General features: G+C 42.1%; 1 protein-coding gene across 1 annotated transcript in view; it reads right to left on the reverse strand.

Annotated features, from left to right (window-relative positions):
* LOC103779955 (IQ and AAA domain-containing protein 1-like) overlaps positions 1 to 12,194 on the reverse strand; it is a gene marked incomplete at its 3' end in the record, with an annotated part of 89,193 nt that extends 76,999 nt beyond the window's left edge. Inside the window, exons 1-2 of the mRNA XM_008947602.1 lie at positions 11,982 to 12,194; positions 7,658 to 7,842 (exon numbers count right to left, since the gene is read on the reverse strand). Of these exons, the coding sequence (XP_008945850.1) occupies positions 7,658 to 7,842; positions 11,982 to 12,194 (398 nt within the window). The remainder of the gene's footprint in view (positions 1 to 7,657; positions 7,843 to 11,981) is intronic.
* Positions 12,195 to 17,489: the final 5,295 nt, after the last annotated feature.

Genomic DNA, 17,489 nt, shown 5'->3' on the forward strand with positions numbered 1-17,489 from the left:
GGTTTTGAAGCTAGCTTTGACTGTATACGGGAGGTACAGGCAAACATGGGAGCAGGCTGAGCTGTGTTCAGGAAGACTGACGTTACGTGGAAGCTGCTGCTGCAGAAGGCCTTTTGGCACGGGGGAAGGGCGTCCCGGGAGCGCTTCGTGCCAGCACTGTCTGTTACGACACACAGATCACTGCCTTTGCAGAATCCAAAGTTGTTAGCTCTGTCAGAAAACAGAGGTGAAACGACTGACAGAGAAAATGGATGTGGTTTCTTCTGTGAATGTTTCTGTAGTTTTGCAGGAAGAGGAAGGATTCAGGCAGAGGAGGACACCCATGTCTGTGCCATCCTCTGTCAGAGCTTACCGCAAGTCAGAGCTTGTCTTCACTCTCCTGAGGAAAATGACAAGACTCAGATAAAAGCCACAACCCAGATGGGCTGCAGAGCAATTTTAGAAGGAGTTTCAACTTTCGTGCTATTCCCCAAAGAATCTGGGTTGTGTAGGCTTTCAGTGCACAAAAGTACAAGAGGGTAGGAGAAGAGAGATTCAACTCCAATGCACAGGTAAGGACATGAGAAAACTGGTGCAGAAACAGATCTCTTCCTAATTTTATTCATCCCATCCTCACCTGGTGGAATTAGCAGACAACCTTTTATTTACCTATGCCCATTTGCAAAAGATTCTGATTTTTTTTCTGTTGAGCTCACAGCTGCTTCTGGCTGGTAAATTTTGCTCCCAAGTGGAATGCTGCATGCAAGTGGGTTCTGAGTGCGTGAGAATCCTTTAATGATGACAGGGAAAACAAGTAATGAACCGCGCTCTCTCACCTAATGCATTTTGTCATCACCCATCTATAAATGGCTCCTGTGGGCACTGACTCCTGTCTGTGCTTGATATAAAGTACCAGGTACTGGAGAGGCATTTTTTGGTAGGTTCCTGCAGGAGAAATGCCCTTTCAGGAGTGGCAGGCTGAGAAGTAGGGAATGCATTTTCTGGAGTAATAGGGCATTGTACGGGAAGAGGGCTGAGATTAAGAGGCTGGTGATGTCTCTGTGTTCGAAGGATTTCCAGACCAGAGCTTGCTCTTTAAGAGAACTATCTGCTGCAGTAGTTCACTGCACTAAAACTGGTTATTAAGCAGTTTTCCTATCAGCTCTTTGGTGAACTGTTGCCATACTGCACAGAGACAGCAATTCATGCTCCTCCGCTATTTGGAAAGTGCTTCTGGCAGACTGAGGGCATGTATGATGAGCCAGACCAGACCGAAAAACAACACGGGTCTGGATGGGCTCAGAGCAACCACCGCTCTGAAAGGGAGCTGAGGGGGTGTGGGGAGGGGTGCTGCTGCTTGGCACCACTGAGGTGTCCTCTGTCTCTGTCCTGTTGGCAAGCCTTCAGCCGCTGATGGATTGCCTGGCGACTTCCACGCGCGCTAACACGAAGTTCATAAAAAGCAGTGTGTATGGAGTGTGAAATGTGACATGGGCTGTGCCTGACACATATGAATGCTTTCCCTATGCTGTGGAGTTTCAGTGAAAAACCTCTCTCTCCATTCATCTTTCTCCTGCCTCCTCCTTCCCCACCCCCTGCTACCTAGGGAGCCCCGTGAACAGGCATATTGGCAGTAAACTCAGCTCAACAAAACAGCCTTGTGAAAAAGGGAAATACAACACGATCACTTCCTACTTCTTTCTCCTTTCCTCTGCATCAAAGCCTGGGCTGGCTGTCAGTAAATGTTCCAAATGAATGAATAAAATGCAGGAACCCCCTGCTTCAGAAGGAGTCTCATTGACTCACCATGAAGCTTGGCCAATTCTTTTTCTGACAGTACTCAAGTCAGCAGGCAGAGCAAGAAGATCGTTCAAAGCTAATCAGTAAAGTGTAAACCTATTATGAAAGCACATTTACCCCTCACCTCCTCCTTCCTCCAGAAAACCAATCCCCAAATCTGTGGGAATACCACATAATGTACATAAAAGTTGCTATTACTTAGATCCCCTGTTATTAGGCCGGCAATGCCACTGATGAAATGCTCCCCAGAGCGCTGAGCAGCGCCTTATAAATCCTCCAAGAAATTCATGGCATAATTTGTTACAGCTAGAGGGCATAAGATGCATTATGGCAAAGCCTGTGTGTTAGGCTCTCCCCTGTGATTCTTGAGGCTATCTCTAGTAATAAAAAACTCATCTTGATTTCTTAGCTTTCATATTGATTTCTGTCAGAGAAGACTTTTCTTAGACAAAGATACTGCTATATTTCTCTGTATAACAAGAGGGTTCTTCTCCCTTCTTCTCCCCACCCCTTTTTAAAATCTATTTTAGGGATGACTCCAAGAAGATTCATAATTTGGGAACCGTTGGTAAGTACTGGGGGTACAGAGTGGAGAAGACTGATGATGGCTTTCTGCATATGCAGTGCAAAAACCTAAATGTGAAAGTAGGCAAAAATGGTTTTGGTCTGGAATAGTGTGGGACATGGGAGCTAAAGCTCAGCTATGCGATTGCTAATCGTAATATGAAACTGTTATTAATGTAATGGATGGAATCTGTGGGAGTCGAGTGATTGAAATCCTGACTCAGATATACACAGTTGTAGTAACTGTTAATTTTGGAGCATTTGCAGCCCTGCTCTACGAATCATAAAGCTATCCTGAAAAAAAGGGAGACCTGTACATGGACTTGTTGGAGTGGGGTCAGAGAAGGCCACAGAAATGATGCCAGGGCTGGAACCCCTCTGCTGGGAGGCCAGGCTGAGACACTTGGGGTTGTTCAGCCTAGAAAAGAGAAGGCTCTGGGAAGACCCTCTTGAGGCTTTCCAGGATTTCAATGAGCCTATCAGAAAGGTGGGGACAGACTTTTTACAAGGGCTTGTGGTGATAGGATGAGGGATAAGGGTTTTAATCTGGAATAGGGGAGATTTAGATTTGGTATAAGGAAGAAGCTCTTCACTCTGAGAGTGGTGAGACCCTGGCCCAGGTTGCCCAGGGAAGCTGTGGATGCTCCATCTCTGGAGGTGTTCCAGACCAGGTTGGATGGGGATTTAGGTTGCCTGGTCTAGTGGGATTAGAACTAGATGAACTTTAAGGTTGCTTCCCAGTCAAACTGTTCAGTCATTCTATGATTCTGTAGGTATACTGCATGATACTTTCATTAAAAAAAAAAAAAAAAAAAAATAGTATGGTGCAAAGGGACAAGGCTGGATAGAAATCTAGAAAGCTTTCTGTAAATAATTTTCAAAGCAAGAAGAACAGCTGTACAGAACTCAGTGCAGATAAACAGCACAGCAATGGATGCACAGTATTAGAAAATATTTTGTCTAACAGCAATGGATGCTAGGGCTGTGAAATGCACAGTATTAGAAAATATTTTGTCTTCTCTGTAGTGGGATTGCTATAAGTAACTGGAATGTTTTTGTTTATTCCTTAGGGTTTTGCTATTTTAGAATCTGTCTTTATAAGTAGTGTTGGGTCTTCAAATGATTGAAGCTGTGGCTGTTCTCTTGTGTTATAAGTGGATAAATTTAATATGTCTTCATTCTTTTCGTAATCTAATAGCTGTGCTGAAGGACAGTACCTGCTAATTGTTTCTTATCACAGCCTTCCGCAGTTGAAGGGTAAAATATGGAAGTTTGGGGTTTTTTCATTAGTACACACAGCAAAATTTATTCAAAAGAATCTGTTTCCCTTTAGCTATCTGCTTATTTAATAGACTATGGAAAATGGTAAACTGTCGAAAAAGTCTAGCTGAAGAATAATTTATAAGCTACATCTAGCTGTTGAACTCAGAAACTGGCTTAGTGGAGAGCCAAAATACACCCTGGCAGGTAATAATTAATGTAAACCTTGACACTTCAGATCTGTTCAACCAGGCAGGAGCAGGACACAGCTCCTGCTACTTCTGCAGTGTCCCTGGCATGCACTGCTCGGAAAGCTTGGCTCTGTGTGACACACATGCTCCACATGTGTAGAAATTTGCTGGTATGGGGTTTTTTAACCTGTTTTGGATACAAGAGAATGTCTGTGGGGAAAATTAGTTTCGTCGCTTAAACAGAGGTCTCCTGTGAAGAGCAAGATGGCAGGCAGCTCACTCTGACTCCTCTCAGTCCTGTTAACCACAGCATCACTCAGCCAGACTCAAAAGACCAAAAATACTGGGTGATGTCCAGCCTTTGCTGAAGCTGATGGCAGCTCTCCTGATAGCTTCACTGGGGGCAGAATTTTATCTACTAATCTGCAAAATCAACAGAATATTTTTTTTTTGTCAATGAGATCTGTCTAATCTCAGCTGAAACGTGCCTTACTGATTTTTAGAGATCGTGATGGGCACTTTAAAAGCAGAGTAACAAGGATTATGGTCAAACACGCTGCTCTGCTTGCACCCTGTCTGTCAAATTGTCACCCCATCTGGGGCAGCTCTCGAGTCCTCAGCACAGCAGAGCCAGGGACCAGAGGCCAGAGGAGCCCCAGCAATGCCCCGAGGGGGGAACCCCTCTGCTGGGAGCCCAGCAGGAGAGGGTTGAGCTGGGGCAGCCTGGGAAGAGAAGGCTCTAGGGAGACCTTCTGGTGGCCTTCCAGGACTTCAAGGGTCCTGTTAAAAAGCTGGGGACAGATTTTTACAAGGGCTTCTAGTGACAGGATGAGAGATAATGGCTTCAAACTGGAAAAGGGGAGAATTAGATTAGAAATCAGGAAAAAAAATTTCATTCTGAGGTTGGTGAGACACTGGCATCAGGCTGGATGAAGACTTGAGCAATCTGGTCTAGTGGGAGGTGTCCCTACCCATGGCAGGGGAGTTGGAACTAGATGATCATCAAGGTCCCTCCCAGCTCAAACTATTCTGTGACTCTATGAACTCTGTATGTGGGTGTATCCTAGTCCCACTTAATACACTCGCTTGGGAGCAGCATATCTTTAAACTATCCAAGATCAGTTAACGTGGTGCTTATATTCAAATATCTGCTTTAATCTTTATTAATTTTCAATAGTACTGAACTTGACTAGGCCAGACAAAGGTTAGCTAAAGAACTCCTTATAACTTGTTTAATCACGTATTTATATGCTGGGATACCGACTATGTCTGCTCATAGCCTTGAAGTCTCACCTCAAGTTGGGCCCTTGGGCACACCTGGGATATAAGTGTAGCAACGAGGTCTCATTTCTCTTGTAAAGGCTACTGAATAAGAAAGCTCAGCATTTACACTCCACCTGACCTCTTCAGAGTGTTCCACTGACACGTAAGTCTGAGGTCACTTATACATTAGGTAGGGAGGGTTTTGATGAATTGCTCATTCAGCCACTCCTCTCCACCGCCCCTGACTGACCAACGGCTTTGCCTTCCTCCAAATGATCCTTTGGACGGGTTAGGCTCTTGGTTAGCTCTGCTGTTAAGTGTCTCGACGGAATAGATTTTACTTTTAGTAATGTCTCATAACTGTCTTTAAAAAGGTTTACGGCTCAGCCTTATTCTCTGGGAGATTGACTGGTCTCTGCTTGTCTCCTAGAGAAACATCATTATTGGTTCACACAGTATTTCAGTTCTCCTCAAGCTGTAGAATTAAGATAATTGGACATGACTGACCTATGTTAGAGAATTACTTTAAGATATGCAATATTAAGCGAAGGAAGTCGGACCTTTCTGTGCCTCAGAACATGCTGGGAGTTGTGGGGAGCAGCAGGAAATGTCAGCTCAAGAAGCATGTGGACTGGGCCCTAGGAACAAGGGTGATTTAGGGAACAGGGAAGTGCTTTGCAATAACTGAGGGCTGTAGACCTAGCAGTTGTTTCTAAAGGAGAACTAGATGGGCTAAAAATATACCAAAGTCTCGAGTGTCTATGGAGTAAAAGTACAAGAAAGAAGAGAAAAGAGATTGTGCAGACCTGTAAGGGACTTATTTCTTAATTGCTTTTGTTTTCAACAAACACTGCATTGTCATATAGCTACTAAAACCCAAGTAAAGTAGTCAAGGAATAGATAGAGCAGGATTTCATCAGAATGCATTTGTGTTTCCAACTGGAAACTGCATGCTGAAGGCAGGTCCAGCATACTGAAAACACGTTGAACAGTAACTGGACATGATGCTAGTCCATGAGTGAAATACGTGCTCTGTAACATCACCAAGAAGCCCAAAACACAACCATGCTAGAAGTGTTCTTGCAGTTCCAGGCAGAGCAGCTGAAACCTTTTTGTTAAATCCTGGAACTTTTGAGTGCTGTTTCTCAATTCACTTTTACAAACCCAGTGGATGGGGAAAATCTTGGGGAAAAATACCTATGTCATAAAACCAGCCTATATTCCTTAGTATGAGGCTTTACAGTATTGCCATATTAAAATTGCCAGTCTCAAAACTTCCTCAGCTCAAGTAAACTTTCTGAGCGAACTATAGGTGTCAGCACTCAGTTTAAAACCATGTAAGTATGTGGTTAACTCTACTGAGACGTGAAGTTTCCCTGAGATCAGCAGCACTACTGAAGTCAGGTTACGTTTGGAGGAGTGTACAAGGTCAGGCCTCAAGTATGAAAGTGCTTCAGACTCATACGCTGGCTAATGCCAGTAGCAGGCACCTGGACTGCAGTGCTGGGGATGTGATGTGATTTGCTATAGCAAATAACTGTATTTCTAGCTCATGGAAAACTGCATTCTCTCTCAAACCTTGTGCTCAGACAGAGGGGAAAAAGAGTCACTGTTCCTAAACTTTAAGTATCCTTCTTGTAATTACAAAGCCAGAGCCCCAGGGAATGTGCCATCTGAACGTGTACCCGCTTCAGTGCCTGTGGACCTGATTCTGCAGCCAGTCTTGCCACTGAGTTTTCAACTTGGATTGTGCTGGCTCCTTGCTGGACTGTGCAAGGAGTGACCCGCTGAAGTGCTGGGGTCTGAAACCTGAGCCCTCAAATTAAGGTTGACATATGGGTGATTCCCACAGCCCTTCATTCAGAGGGGGTGAGTTGGCCTTAGAGCTTCCCCCCAGGGTGCGGCTGGCCCTGCAGGGAGAGCCAGAAGGGAAATGAGCCCCAGGGGTCCCACAGGGAGCTGACAAAGGTCAGGGGTCTGCTTGGGGATAAAAGCTGGGAGCACTGGCAGGGAGTCAGGAGTGTCTGTCTGTGGAGTGCACTCCACAGAGCTCCCTGGTTCAGGGAAGATCTCCTGACTCTCCCCGGAGCTGGGCCCCAGTCTGTTTAGACCTTTGCAAATGCGGGCGGATCGGGTGAGAGTCACTATGTGGGCACCTTTCTCTGATGTGTTCAGCTGCTGCTCTGGCTGTTTCTCCTGCCAACTGTGGGCAACCTCGGGTCTCTGTTTGTACCACCTGTTGTGGGCTGAGTCGTGTCATTTGTGGGATCGTTGGGAGTGGTGTCAATTATGTCCCAGCTGATTGATCTGTTTGTACCCCCAGCGATCATTCATGCAATGTCCTTCTTGTCTACAATACAGTCTGTGTATTGGTTCATCTTCCTGCTGGTGGCATCATTTTTTTTTTGGGCCTGGTCATTGGCAAAACATCCGCTAACCTGGTTTCCCCAGTTTGGAGTCCTGCTGCTGAGGAACTTAGTTCTGCAGCTGGGACTGGGATCACCACTGCAAGATGGATTTTTGCAGTTTGTAAGAGCTGCAAAATCAGGTTTCTTGAGGCAAATGGACTTATTAAGTTGCAAGTGTTTGTTGCTGCTCACCGGTTCTCGATGAAGTACTGGCCGATCTGATCCTGGAGGGCTTCCTTGATGTGGAGCCTCTCCATTTCTCTCAGCTGGTCCTTGATGAATTCCTCGTGTCCTTCCTGGACCTCACCTTGCAGGGCATTTATTTGCCCAGCGTGCATCTGCAAAATGCTCGTTGCCATTAAGTGAGGAGGTGGCCTCTGAAAACAACAAAATGAGAAAACAAAAAGTATGAGTTAAAAGAAACTTAATATAAACTGGAATGCCAGGCTGATAGTGAATCCGAGCTTAAGCCTTAATTTATTTGTGGGAAACCAGCAAACACCCCTGTGCTCATAAAAGTGCCTGGATGCACACAATGGTCTATTGTTATCAGCATTAATTAACAACATTGCAATGTACAAAAACAACCCTTTCAGTGTGAGATCTCAATGAGACAGGTGAGAAAGCTGCTGTTCTGCAAATACCAGCCTTATCCATGTCAGAAGGGTGCCAGCGACTTTTTTAATTGAATTTTCAAATGTTTGGACTTCCCATTGGTATTTTTTAATTAGACTGTATTGTTTTTAATTTGTTCGCTTAAATTTTTATATGCACTGCTTGGTCGCTGGTTTCCTGGTATTTTGTTGCAGCTGGTTGTAATCCTTCAGGAAATCAACTTCCCTTGAACAACAACAACAACAAAAGGATAAGCAAACCTCTAAAACATCATAACAAAAATCATAGCTCCCCAAGTTTCCCAGGATTTGATAACTTTGGCAAGAATGGCTTCTGAGCCTGTTTAGAAGTCTAAAATCACTTCTGCTTTATGATTGATTTTACATGTGTACTTTGAGAGAGAAAAATGAAAGTCTTTCTGGAATGCAAATCCAGAAGCATGAAAATTACTGTCTGTGTGGGTGGGCTGAAACTTTACATTTTTTAGTTTACAATGGTTGATAAAGTTGTTCCCACTGTTTTACAAGCTTTTACTACCTTCTAAGAATAGAGAAAAATGCATTTAAAAAAAATTAACTTGTAAGTTAGCTTTGTTTTTTCTTTTTTTCAATTCTGGAATAAATTATTTTCCACATACTTGGGAAATACTTATTGTATTGTCCGATAGTGTATGTCAAATTCAAAAATGGAAAAGAGGAGAAAAGATAGGAATCTGTTTTGTAATATGGTTTCTTTTACTTTCCACAGCTAGTGACTGACATATAGGTGGCAGCATATGTGAGGAAAAAGCCGAGGACTGTTGGCTTGCATGAGGAGAACCTATGCAATTCTGCACCTTCACAACACGTAGGAACTGTCTTTAATCAGCAAAGGAATTGGTTGAGGCCACTGGTGAGAAAATATCTGGGAGGGAAACAAGAGCAGCAGCGTGTGCACACGCTGCTGTGAGGTGGCTGCACACACTCCTCCTGAATACCTGACCCAGAATGTTGCCTTTCACCCTTGAGATGTCACTTTCACTCATGTTTCAGTCTCCACAGAACCGTGTCCAGTCTTCACCAGCACCTATTTTTAACTGTGACACAATTTATATCTACAGTTGGTTCCAGAGTCATGAACCTCGTGTGGACACAGTTGAGGTACCTCTAAACTAGCTGGCACAGATGCTGATAGCCACAAGGCTGCAGATCCTGCTCTGGTCAGCAAAGTCCAGCCAAGTCCTCAGTAAAGGTTTGTGCAGCTACCTGTCTGAGCACCATGCACTTATCAATACATCTGTTGATGCTGGTCTGTGAGCTGCACTCGGAGCCCTGAGGCTGAAGAACAGATTATGTAGAACAGCATTGTAGAACAGCTTATGAAAAGAAGCTCTGTTGCATTTGCCCTTCATCTTTTTTTAATTTCTCTTTTCCAAAGGTTGTTTTACTACAAGAAAACAAAAGCAATAGGAATCAATTCTACCAACACGAGTCACTTTGGATAATTCACTGAAGAAAGGAATGAAAGGGAACAGGGTAAGTTGATAACAGTGTATTCTCATTTGATTGCATTTTTTTCCAATCCTATTGATTTCTTGTTATTAATATTGTCTATATTAAAGTACATGGAAAAGGCTTTATTTACATAGAGGAAAAGGCGGTTGCTTATGTGAAATGTGCTGTTGCCTGATTGTTTCCATTACTGGGAAAGCAGAGCTGGCCCAGTCCCAGACAGATGGATAAGGAGGGCAGATGTTGGAGAAGCCAACACGATAGGATGGCATGGCAGGTATGGAAAGACCCTTGATGGTGCCAGGCAAGTTGTTGTGATGAGTAGCAGGGAGATAGGTTAATAACAAACACCACCCTTTAAAGTTGGCCTATCAGTGCAAAGACAGTTGCCAAACAAGGGGCTCCTCCTGTTGTGCAAAGGCTTTGGCAGTAGCATGCTGCAGCTCAGATGGGTGGGGAGGAGCATGAAATGAAAAGCAGAGCTGGCTGTGATAAATGAGTCCTGAAGGGTCCGTGGCCGTCTAACGTGGAACATACGCAGCATGTCCTGTTTGAGTGAAGACCAGGAGGCTGACACATGTCAGGAGCTGAAGGCTGGCTCCTGTTCTCAGGGAGGAGAAGGAAGCAAGTGCTGAACAGCAGTGAGGAAATCATGCTGCAGTTATTCAGCTGTTAGTAAAACATTACAGGTGAACCTACAACTGATGTGACTTTCCATTGTGTTACTTTGAAATCTGCTGTTATGTCAACAAAAGTGAATCTGACCTAGGCAAAATAAGGATGAGGAAACATCAAAGGAACTTTGATGTATTACAGGCTAACAAGTGAAATGGAGACTATCTTAAAAACTGCATCCCTAGCCTCTAAGAACTGATCCAAGTGTGAACAGTCAAGGAAAGGAATCAGCTGGTAAAGTATAGGTAGGGAATAATAATAAGAACTAGATACAAAGTTGAGTGTGGAAGTGATTTTTAGCAACATAACCTAAAAATAGACACTTAGGTGGCAGGAGCTGCTGAATAGATATAACAAGATGTCCATAGGTGTGGGTTTTTTTGTGGTGTGGTTTTGTAGAAAATGCATTTCTTTTGCCAAATAAAAGATGGAGGAAAGAAAACCAAGTGCTCAGACACGTAATGGACAGTATGAATTTTGTTAGACTATTACAACACCTAATTAAAAAAAGGTTATGAATAGCATAGATGATATGAATTGGAGAACACTCCCTCAACCTTCTTGCTTTGCAGTTGAGGAAAGCTGTTATGTTAAGCTTGCTTTCTGTAGTCCACAGTGTCCTTTTCTTAATCGTGACAGTATGTGTCAACCTAAACCTCACCAGCTTTGGAGTTTGACATGTTCCTGACACTGCCTCAGTAATGAGGAAGCAACTGCAATACCTGGGACGTTGGATTAATCTTCTAGCACTCCTAGGTCTTCAAATGGAGACAAAGTCTCTATGTGTTCTCTTGTCAAAGAGCAGAGTTTAGAACAATGTCTGAAAAAGCTTTGGCCATCTGAGGATGCAAGAGAAAATAGGTAGTGAAATGGCAGGAGGAGTGAAATGACAGATGGGCAGTGTGAGAGGATGGTTTCAGACCACTCCAGCAGGAAGGGCTCTTTACCTGTCCAGTCTTTGACTTGTGCCTTCCAATATTATGGATCAACCTTCCATGTGTGCACATGTTTGTTCTGGAACTCTAAAGAGTTATAGTGAGACCACAGTGCTGTTTTTATAGCCCTCTATACTTAAAGTGCACGTTAAGGAAGACAAGTCAATTTATTTCTAATATCACTTCTCTCAGCGCCTCTAATTTTTCTGCTTCTGAATCAAAGGGAGGCATTCTACAGTAAGACACTAATAAATAGCTTTTCCTTGGGGGAAGAACCATTCTCCCATCTTTAAGAAATTTCTTTGGTTATGTGAAATTCAAATTTGTTAACTTGCCCTACAAACAGCAACTCATTTAGAAACAAATTACAAATATTGGATGGAGACAGGGAACTTGATAATGCAGTGCTGCCACATCAGTCGTAGAATAATGCATCTTAATGAAGGCTTCCCATGTGAATAAACCATTATATTTACAAGCTTTTCACAGTTAATGACCCAGAACTGGATAACGAAACTCACATTTTTAGTGTGGTCCTCTGTCAGCAAAAGTATATGTATTAATAATTGATGTTGCTGTAAAGATAGGACATAATATGAAGATTCCTGAGTTTGTGGGGAAAATAGGACTACATGGTCCATTAAGTTAAAATGCTTATCTAATGTTTGATGGGCTTTGCCTTTAAAATCCTTGTTTAAATTAATAAGGCAAAATGGACATTTGTCTCAAAGAGAATTTTATTCCAACTCATCAGCTGTGAGTATGCTGATGAGAGCTCTGTTAGATTCTTCTCATCTTTACTTCTTCTCCCCAGCGAGAATCTGGGTTTTCTGAAAGCACAAGACCCACGACCAGAGGAAGGACGAAGTTCCCCACACCTCCCAGGTAAGCCAATGTGATGAACACCTTTTCCCTTTTCAGCCTGGGAAGTCGGTTCACAGCTGGCTCTTTCTGAGGCTGAAGAGCCTGGCTCTCTGCCTGGTCAGCTCCACGGCTCTGCCCAACCCAGCCCATGTTACTGTTCATTAGGAAGCACTTGGAGGTGTGCAGGATGGCTGAACGTGCTTATGGCTACAGCTCCACATCTAGGAGGCCCCATGCTGTGGAGCTAACTGCTCTTCAATTGTTCCATTACGACTTAGAAGGGGAGATAGCCTTCATTTCAATGAAATCAATGTTTCATTTTACCTCATGTTTTAAGGCTAACGTTCAGATGATGCCTGAAAGGTGGATTTACTGCAGCTTTTATTACTGAGTGCTTAATTTAGGACAGCTTCATTTCTTAGACCTGAAGCAGCCCAGCTTAAATACTGTGTGGTTTTACGGGACTTCTTCAGCCAATATTCTGCTGCAGACAATATTGCCCATGATTGTAATCTTTTGAAATACATACTAGTTGTGTACATTATACTGTAGTTTGCTTATTTTTGGTACTAGTATAGTTTGCTTCTCTGAAGGACTTTATTTCCTAAACAAAGTATGTATTTTTAAAGTAGTTTTAATGGTCGCTTATATTGAGCAATAGTGAACATGGAATTTTATTTACATGTGGACAATAGAGGCAAGTAACTACTTATTAGTAGACTAAAAGAACTTACCACCTAAGCAGCTGGGGTCCTACTCTTCACTTATGGCTGTTAGTGTACTGAATTTTGACTTGTGATCCAAATTATCTTTAAAAATTTGCTATAGTAGTTAGATACATTCTTGCTTTCTCATTTCCTCAGTCTATTTTGTCTGGCTGCAGGAAGAATGTATTTTAAAGACGTCTCTCGTGAAGACTGCATTCATATAGGTTCTATGGTACACTAATGGTGATAGCCACATCAATTATATGGCTGAGTTCCTAAATTAGGCACAAAAAAGGAACAACTGAGGAAAATATATTGCATTCATTAAAGCTTCCCTGCTATATGATTCACTTCAATGGCTTTGCCAATTAAAGTAATTGTCATATGCATTCAAACAAAGCATTTGTAGTAAGAGGCCTTGTTAGAAAAATATTGGAAAAGGCTGTTTTATGGATTTATATACGTATGTTTTAAAAAATTGGCATGCAGCACTTCTTAATAAGACAAAAGAAAATTTAAAGTGGAGAAAACACATTCATGACCATTTAAGCTTATATAATTTTGGTTATGTTTATTTCTGATATTATACCTGGGCATACTGTCAAACTTCTACTAAAAATGGCCAGTATGTTTTAGACTCTGAAAGGCAGTGATTTCATTGTTAGTGTGACTCCAGCCAATGAAAGCCAAACTATTTAGTGGGCTTCTTGCTTCCCAACATCCTTCTGTCTCAAAAATAAGCAGGTTTAAAATTTCTATTGAAAACAGAGCAGATTAGCTATCGCTGCTGAGATGTGTATATCTGCCTAGTGAAATAGCAGATAACTTTGTGCTGACATCAAAACGTCATCTAGGTTGCAAGTGAAACACTTTTAATCTTATGCTTGATAAAAGCAGGCCTGCTGTGTACCACTGCTGTAACTGCTCACTTTTGAGAGGTGAAGAAATATTTTAAACTTCACTTACAGAGTTTGCAGTTTGTTAAATCCCATATAATACTTATTTAGCCATAGTCTATAATGTTTACACAGAAGGCTATTCTGGGAAATGCTAATTTTTTTTTTTTTTTGTTTTCCTGTTGACTGAATGAAATTAATTATATTTATGAGGAATTCGAAGAACAAGGAATGTTTGGCAGACTATTTTCTCAGATATAAATAAAGGCCTTACCCATGACAACATGCCTAAATTTAGGGTATGTTTAAAAGAGGTAAGAAGCAGAGAACAGTTTTGTTTTTTTGTTTTTTTTTTTGGTGTAGTGTTTTTTTTTTTCCCAAGTTTAAGATCCTATAGAACCTTTCATGTGAGAAGGATACAGAGGAAGAGTGGTGGGAACAGCGTGTGAGAAAATCATAGATCAGCATGTATTGTGCCAATAACTCTTTGGTGAGGGCTGAAATTATGGGTAGAGCAGTGTGAGTTTGGTGGAACTGTAAATTGGTAGATGCATCTGTGAGACAAGAAGGCAACTTCGTGTGTGTCCAAAGCACACAGGGCTCAGCCCTATACCTTGTTCAAGCATAGGTTCCACTGGGATGGATTACTTGTGCTTGTTTAAGTGGAAACATGAGCAAGGGGATATCCAGGCATTTGGAGTCCTCCTGCCTCAAAATCACAGCAGTAGGTTGAGCCCCTAAATTGGGATGGATTTTGTCTTGCCTTTCTCTGTTCCTTGTTCTTAGACACCTCCTGCCTTTCCATAAATCAGTCTGATCACAAACTGTTTATTCTAACATTTTATGTTTAAAATCAGCTTCTCCTCTTTCCAGTAGCCTGTGTTCTGAGATAATAACTTCCTGCAGGGTCTGCCCTAGTAGGAGAGTCTGTCAGGGAGAGTGCTGAGTGGAAATCCATTATCAGGCTTGGGCTGTTTTGCACCAACCATGAGACCAAGCAGTTGCCAAAAACCAGTTCAGACATCCAGTTACACCAGGCTGATAGCTAGTTTGTATTGCAGTGAGTGACACAATAATCACAGCAACCTCCAACCAGAGTGTTTAATGACAGGGAATTTAAAAACCACAGAATGGTTTGGGTTGGAAGGGACTTTAAAGATCATCTAGTTGCAACCCTCCTGCCACAGGCAGGGACACTGCCCACTAGACCAGGTTGCTCAAAGTCCCATCCAACTTGGTCTTGAACAGCTCCAGGGATGGAGCATCCAGAAACAGGCAAGTGCAAGTACACACCAGTTCAAAAACTTGAACAATGGTATGTTATAATTGGGCTGTAATGGTATAATAGTCAGCGCAAGGCAACACAAGTTTGTTTGGACAACATGTGGATATTTTGAAGACAATTTAATGCATTTTCTTGAAATATCAGTGTGGTTGGTGTGGCTTAAACATAGGTCTCTACCTTGAACATTGGTTACGGTGGTCATGCTGGAACTAGTAGTAAACAGCATTGTGGCAGCAATGTGAGGAAGATCAGGAAATGAGTCAGGATACACTTACCAAGATATATGTGCTCTTAGCAATGTTTGCTTCTCATTACAAATTAAACCAGGATTGCAAATTGTGATTTATTGGAGATATAGCAAAACATGTGCTGAGGGAATCATGCTGTTTCTGCAATTAAGCTTTAATAAATAATAATAATAATGAGGCTTTACTTTTGAGCCAAGAAAAATCTCAGGAACATGGGCTTCTACTCTGTCATCGAGCAAAAGATGAAACAGAATCAAATTCCAGAAAAGATACATACGTTTTTCTGAAGCAAGCAGACAGGAAAGAAAACAATACCGAATTAAGTAAAAGACTGGACAATTCTTGGTCTTTGCACATATTTCTGTATTTTTTAGGCCAACACAATTGAATTTTTCCCCAAATGATTATTTAGAGCTTCAAATGGACTAGCTCTTGTTGTAAAACAGTCTTTATATGAAAGTCTAACATAGATGTTTTAAAAGGAGCTATAATTATAAGAGAAATTATATTTATTGCAGTAAAAGCCAAGCCTCCTTTGGGATGGACCTAGAGTAATGGATGGCTAGGTCTTCTAATTTATCTAAGTCGTGAAGCATTAGAAAAGCAAATTCAACATATTTACACATGAAGACCTGTGGTCATTTTTTAGAGGGCTGACATGGTCATACATCAAAGGGACTTGACCTCTGGAGCTCACTGCCTATCTATCAGTGTGAGCCAATGCCTGCTTGCCACTCACTTCCTTTGGAGACCATGGAAGGGAATGCAGCACAAAAAGTAGAAGGGAAACACAAATAGGGAATATGAAAATGCTAGAAAGATGAGCAGGATTTTTTATATATATTTAGAGGTATCAATTTTTTCCCTATATTCTTTGATTGTATACGTGGTAGAGTAATGAGTCTGAGTGCAGAGTTGCAAACATCAGTTCTCTTGTTCCTAAATGAAGGTCAGGAAATGAATATACTGTATATATTTAGTTTTAATTCCCTTCGTCCCTATGATCATACAGATTTCCTTCCCATAAACTAGGCTATCTACATCCTCATTATCAGTTACTCTGATATCGGCCACCATGAAAAGAGTGCTTGGCTGTGAACTGCCTGATAACTGATACCAGACTTAGATTTAATTCCTAAGGCTTTAGGTTTAAGACTTGACAGGAGCTGTCCTGGAATTTGATAGGAAACAGTCCCTTGTTTCGCAAAAGGCATAATTTCTAATTCATTTTCAGTACATCCCAAATATTCACCATTTTAGGTCCGCACTAGTTAAACTCTGAGAATTTTTTCTTGGAGACAGAATTAGCACCCAAAGCTCTGTTTAGCTATGCTGGCCACACTTGTAACGACCAGCAGATATTAAAGGCAATAATCCATAAAGTGTTACCTGGATTTAACATGGCAAGGCCTAGGTAAACGTACATGTTACTTCCTAAAGATAAGATTTTAAGGTAATTTTTAACTGTTGATGCAAGTTTGTCAGATGTATGCTATAGGCACAATCAATTTTCATAAACCTACAATGTAGCTAAGGGCAGTTTCAGGGCTGGGCAAAAAAATCACCCAAAATCTTTTGGAAAAGCAGAAAGCATGTTTTAATTCAAAGTTAAGTCATGAGTTTGTAAATTAATGATTTAAGAATGGTAGAACATGGAGGTATAAATAAACCTACCAAACGTGGAGCAGGGATGAATGCAGGGGCAATATGGTGCTGCAAAGCAGCTTTACTAGAACGGGGTACAAGGGCTGTGCCACTGGGGCTGGAAAGAGCTGAGGCCTAACACCTGTTAGTGCTTAATGAAGGCACGCAAAGAACTGGTGGTGGCCTAAAAATGTCAAGTGTGAAGAGTTTACCCTTTTTCTCAGGTGCTTGCTAGAAGGAAGATATTGGTGGGAGGAGATGAACCTTCTCCAAGAGCCCCAGAAAGAGCTTCTGTTTGGAAAGGGTGCTTCCATTTTTCTCTTTCACCCCATGTGGTCTCAATGACTATGGACAGCTGTTCACCTCCCTGTACTTTTGTGGTATGATGTGAGGAATATTTTGGTTATTTCTATATAGACTTATGGAAATAAGTCCATACGGTGAAGCAGGGCTTCACCAAGGGCAAATCATGCCTGACAAACCTGATGGCCTTCTATGAAAAGGTCACAACATGAACAGACGAGGTGCGAGCGACGGATGTCATTTACCCGGACCTGAGCAGAGCTTTCAACAACGTCCCCCACGACATCCTGATCTCCAAACTGGTGAAACAGGGGTTGGACGGGTGGACCACCAGTTGGGTAAAGAACTGGCTTGATGGCTGC

The sequence above is a fragment of the Merops nubicus genome, unplaced genomic scaffold, assembly GCF_000691845.1.
Source record: "Merops nubicus isolate BGI_N331 unplaced genomic scaffold, ASM69184v1 scaffold6569, whole genome shotgun sequence".
NCBI lineage: Eukaryota > Metazoa > Chordata > Aves > Coraciiformes > Meropidae > Merops > Merops nubicus.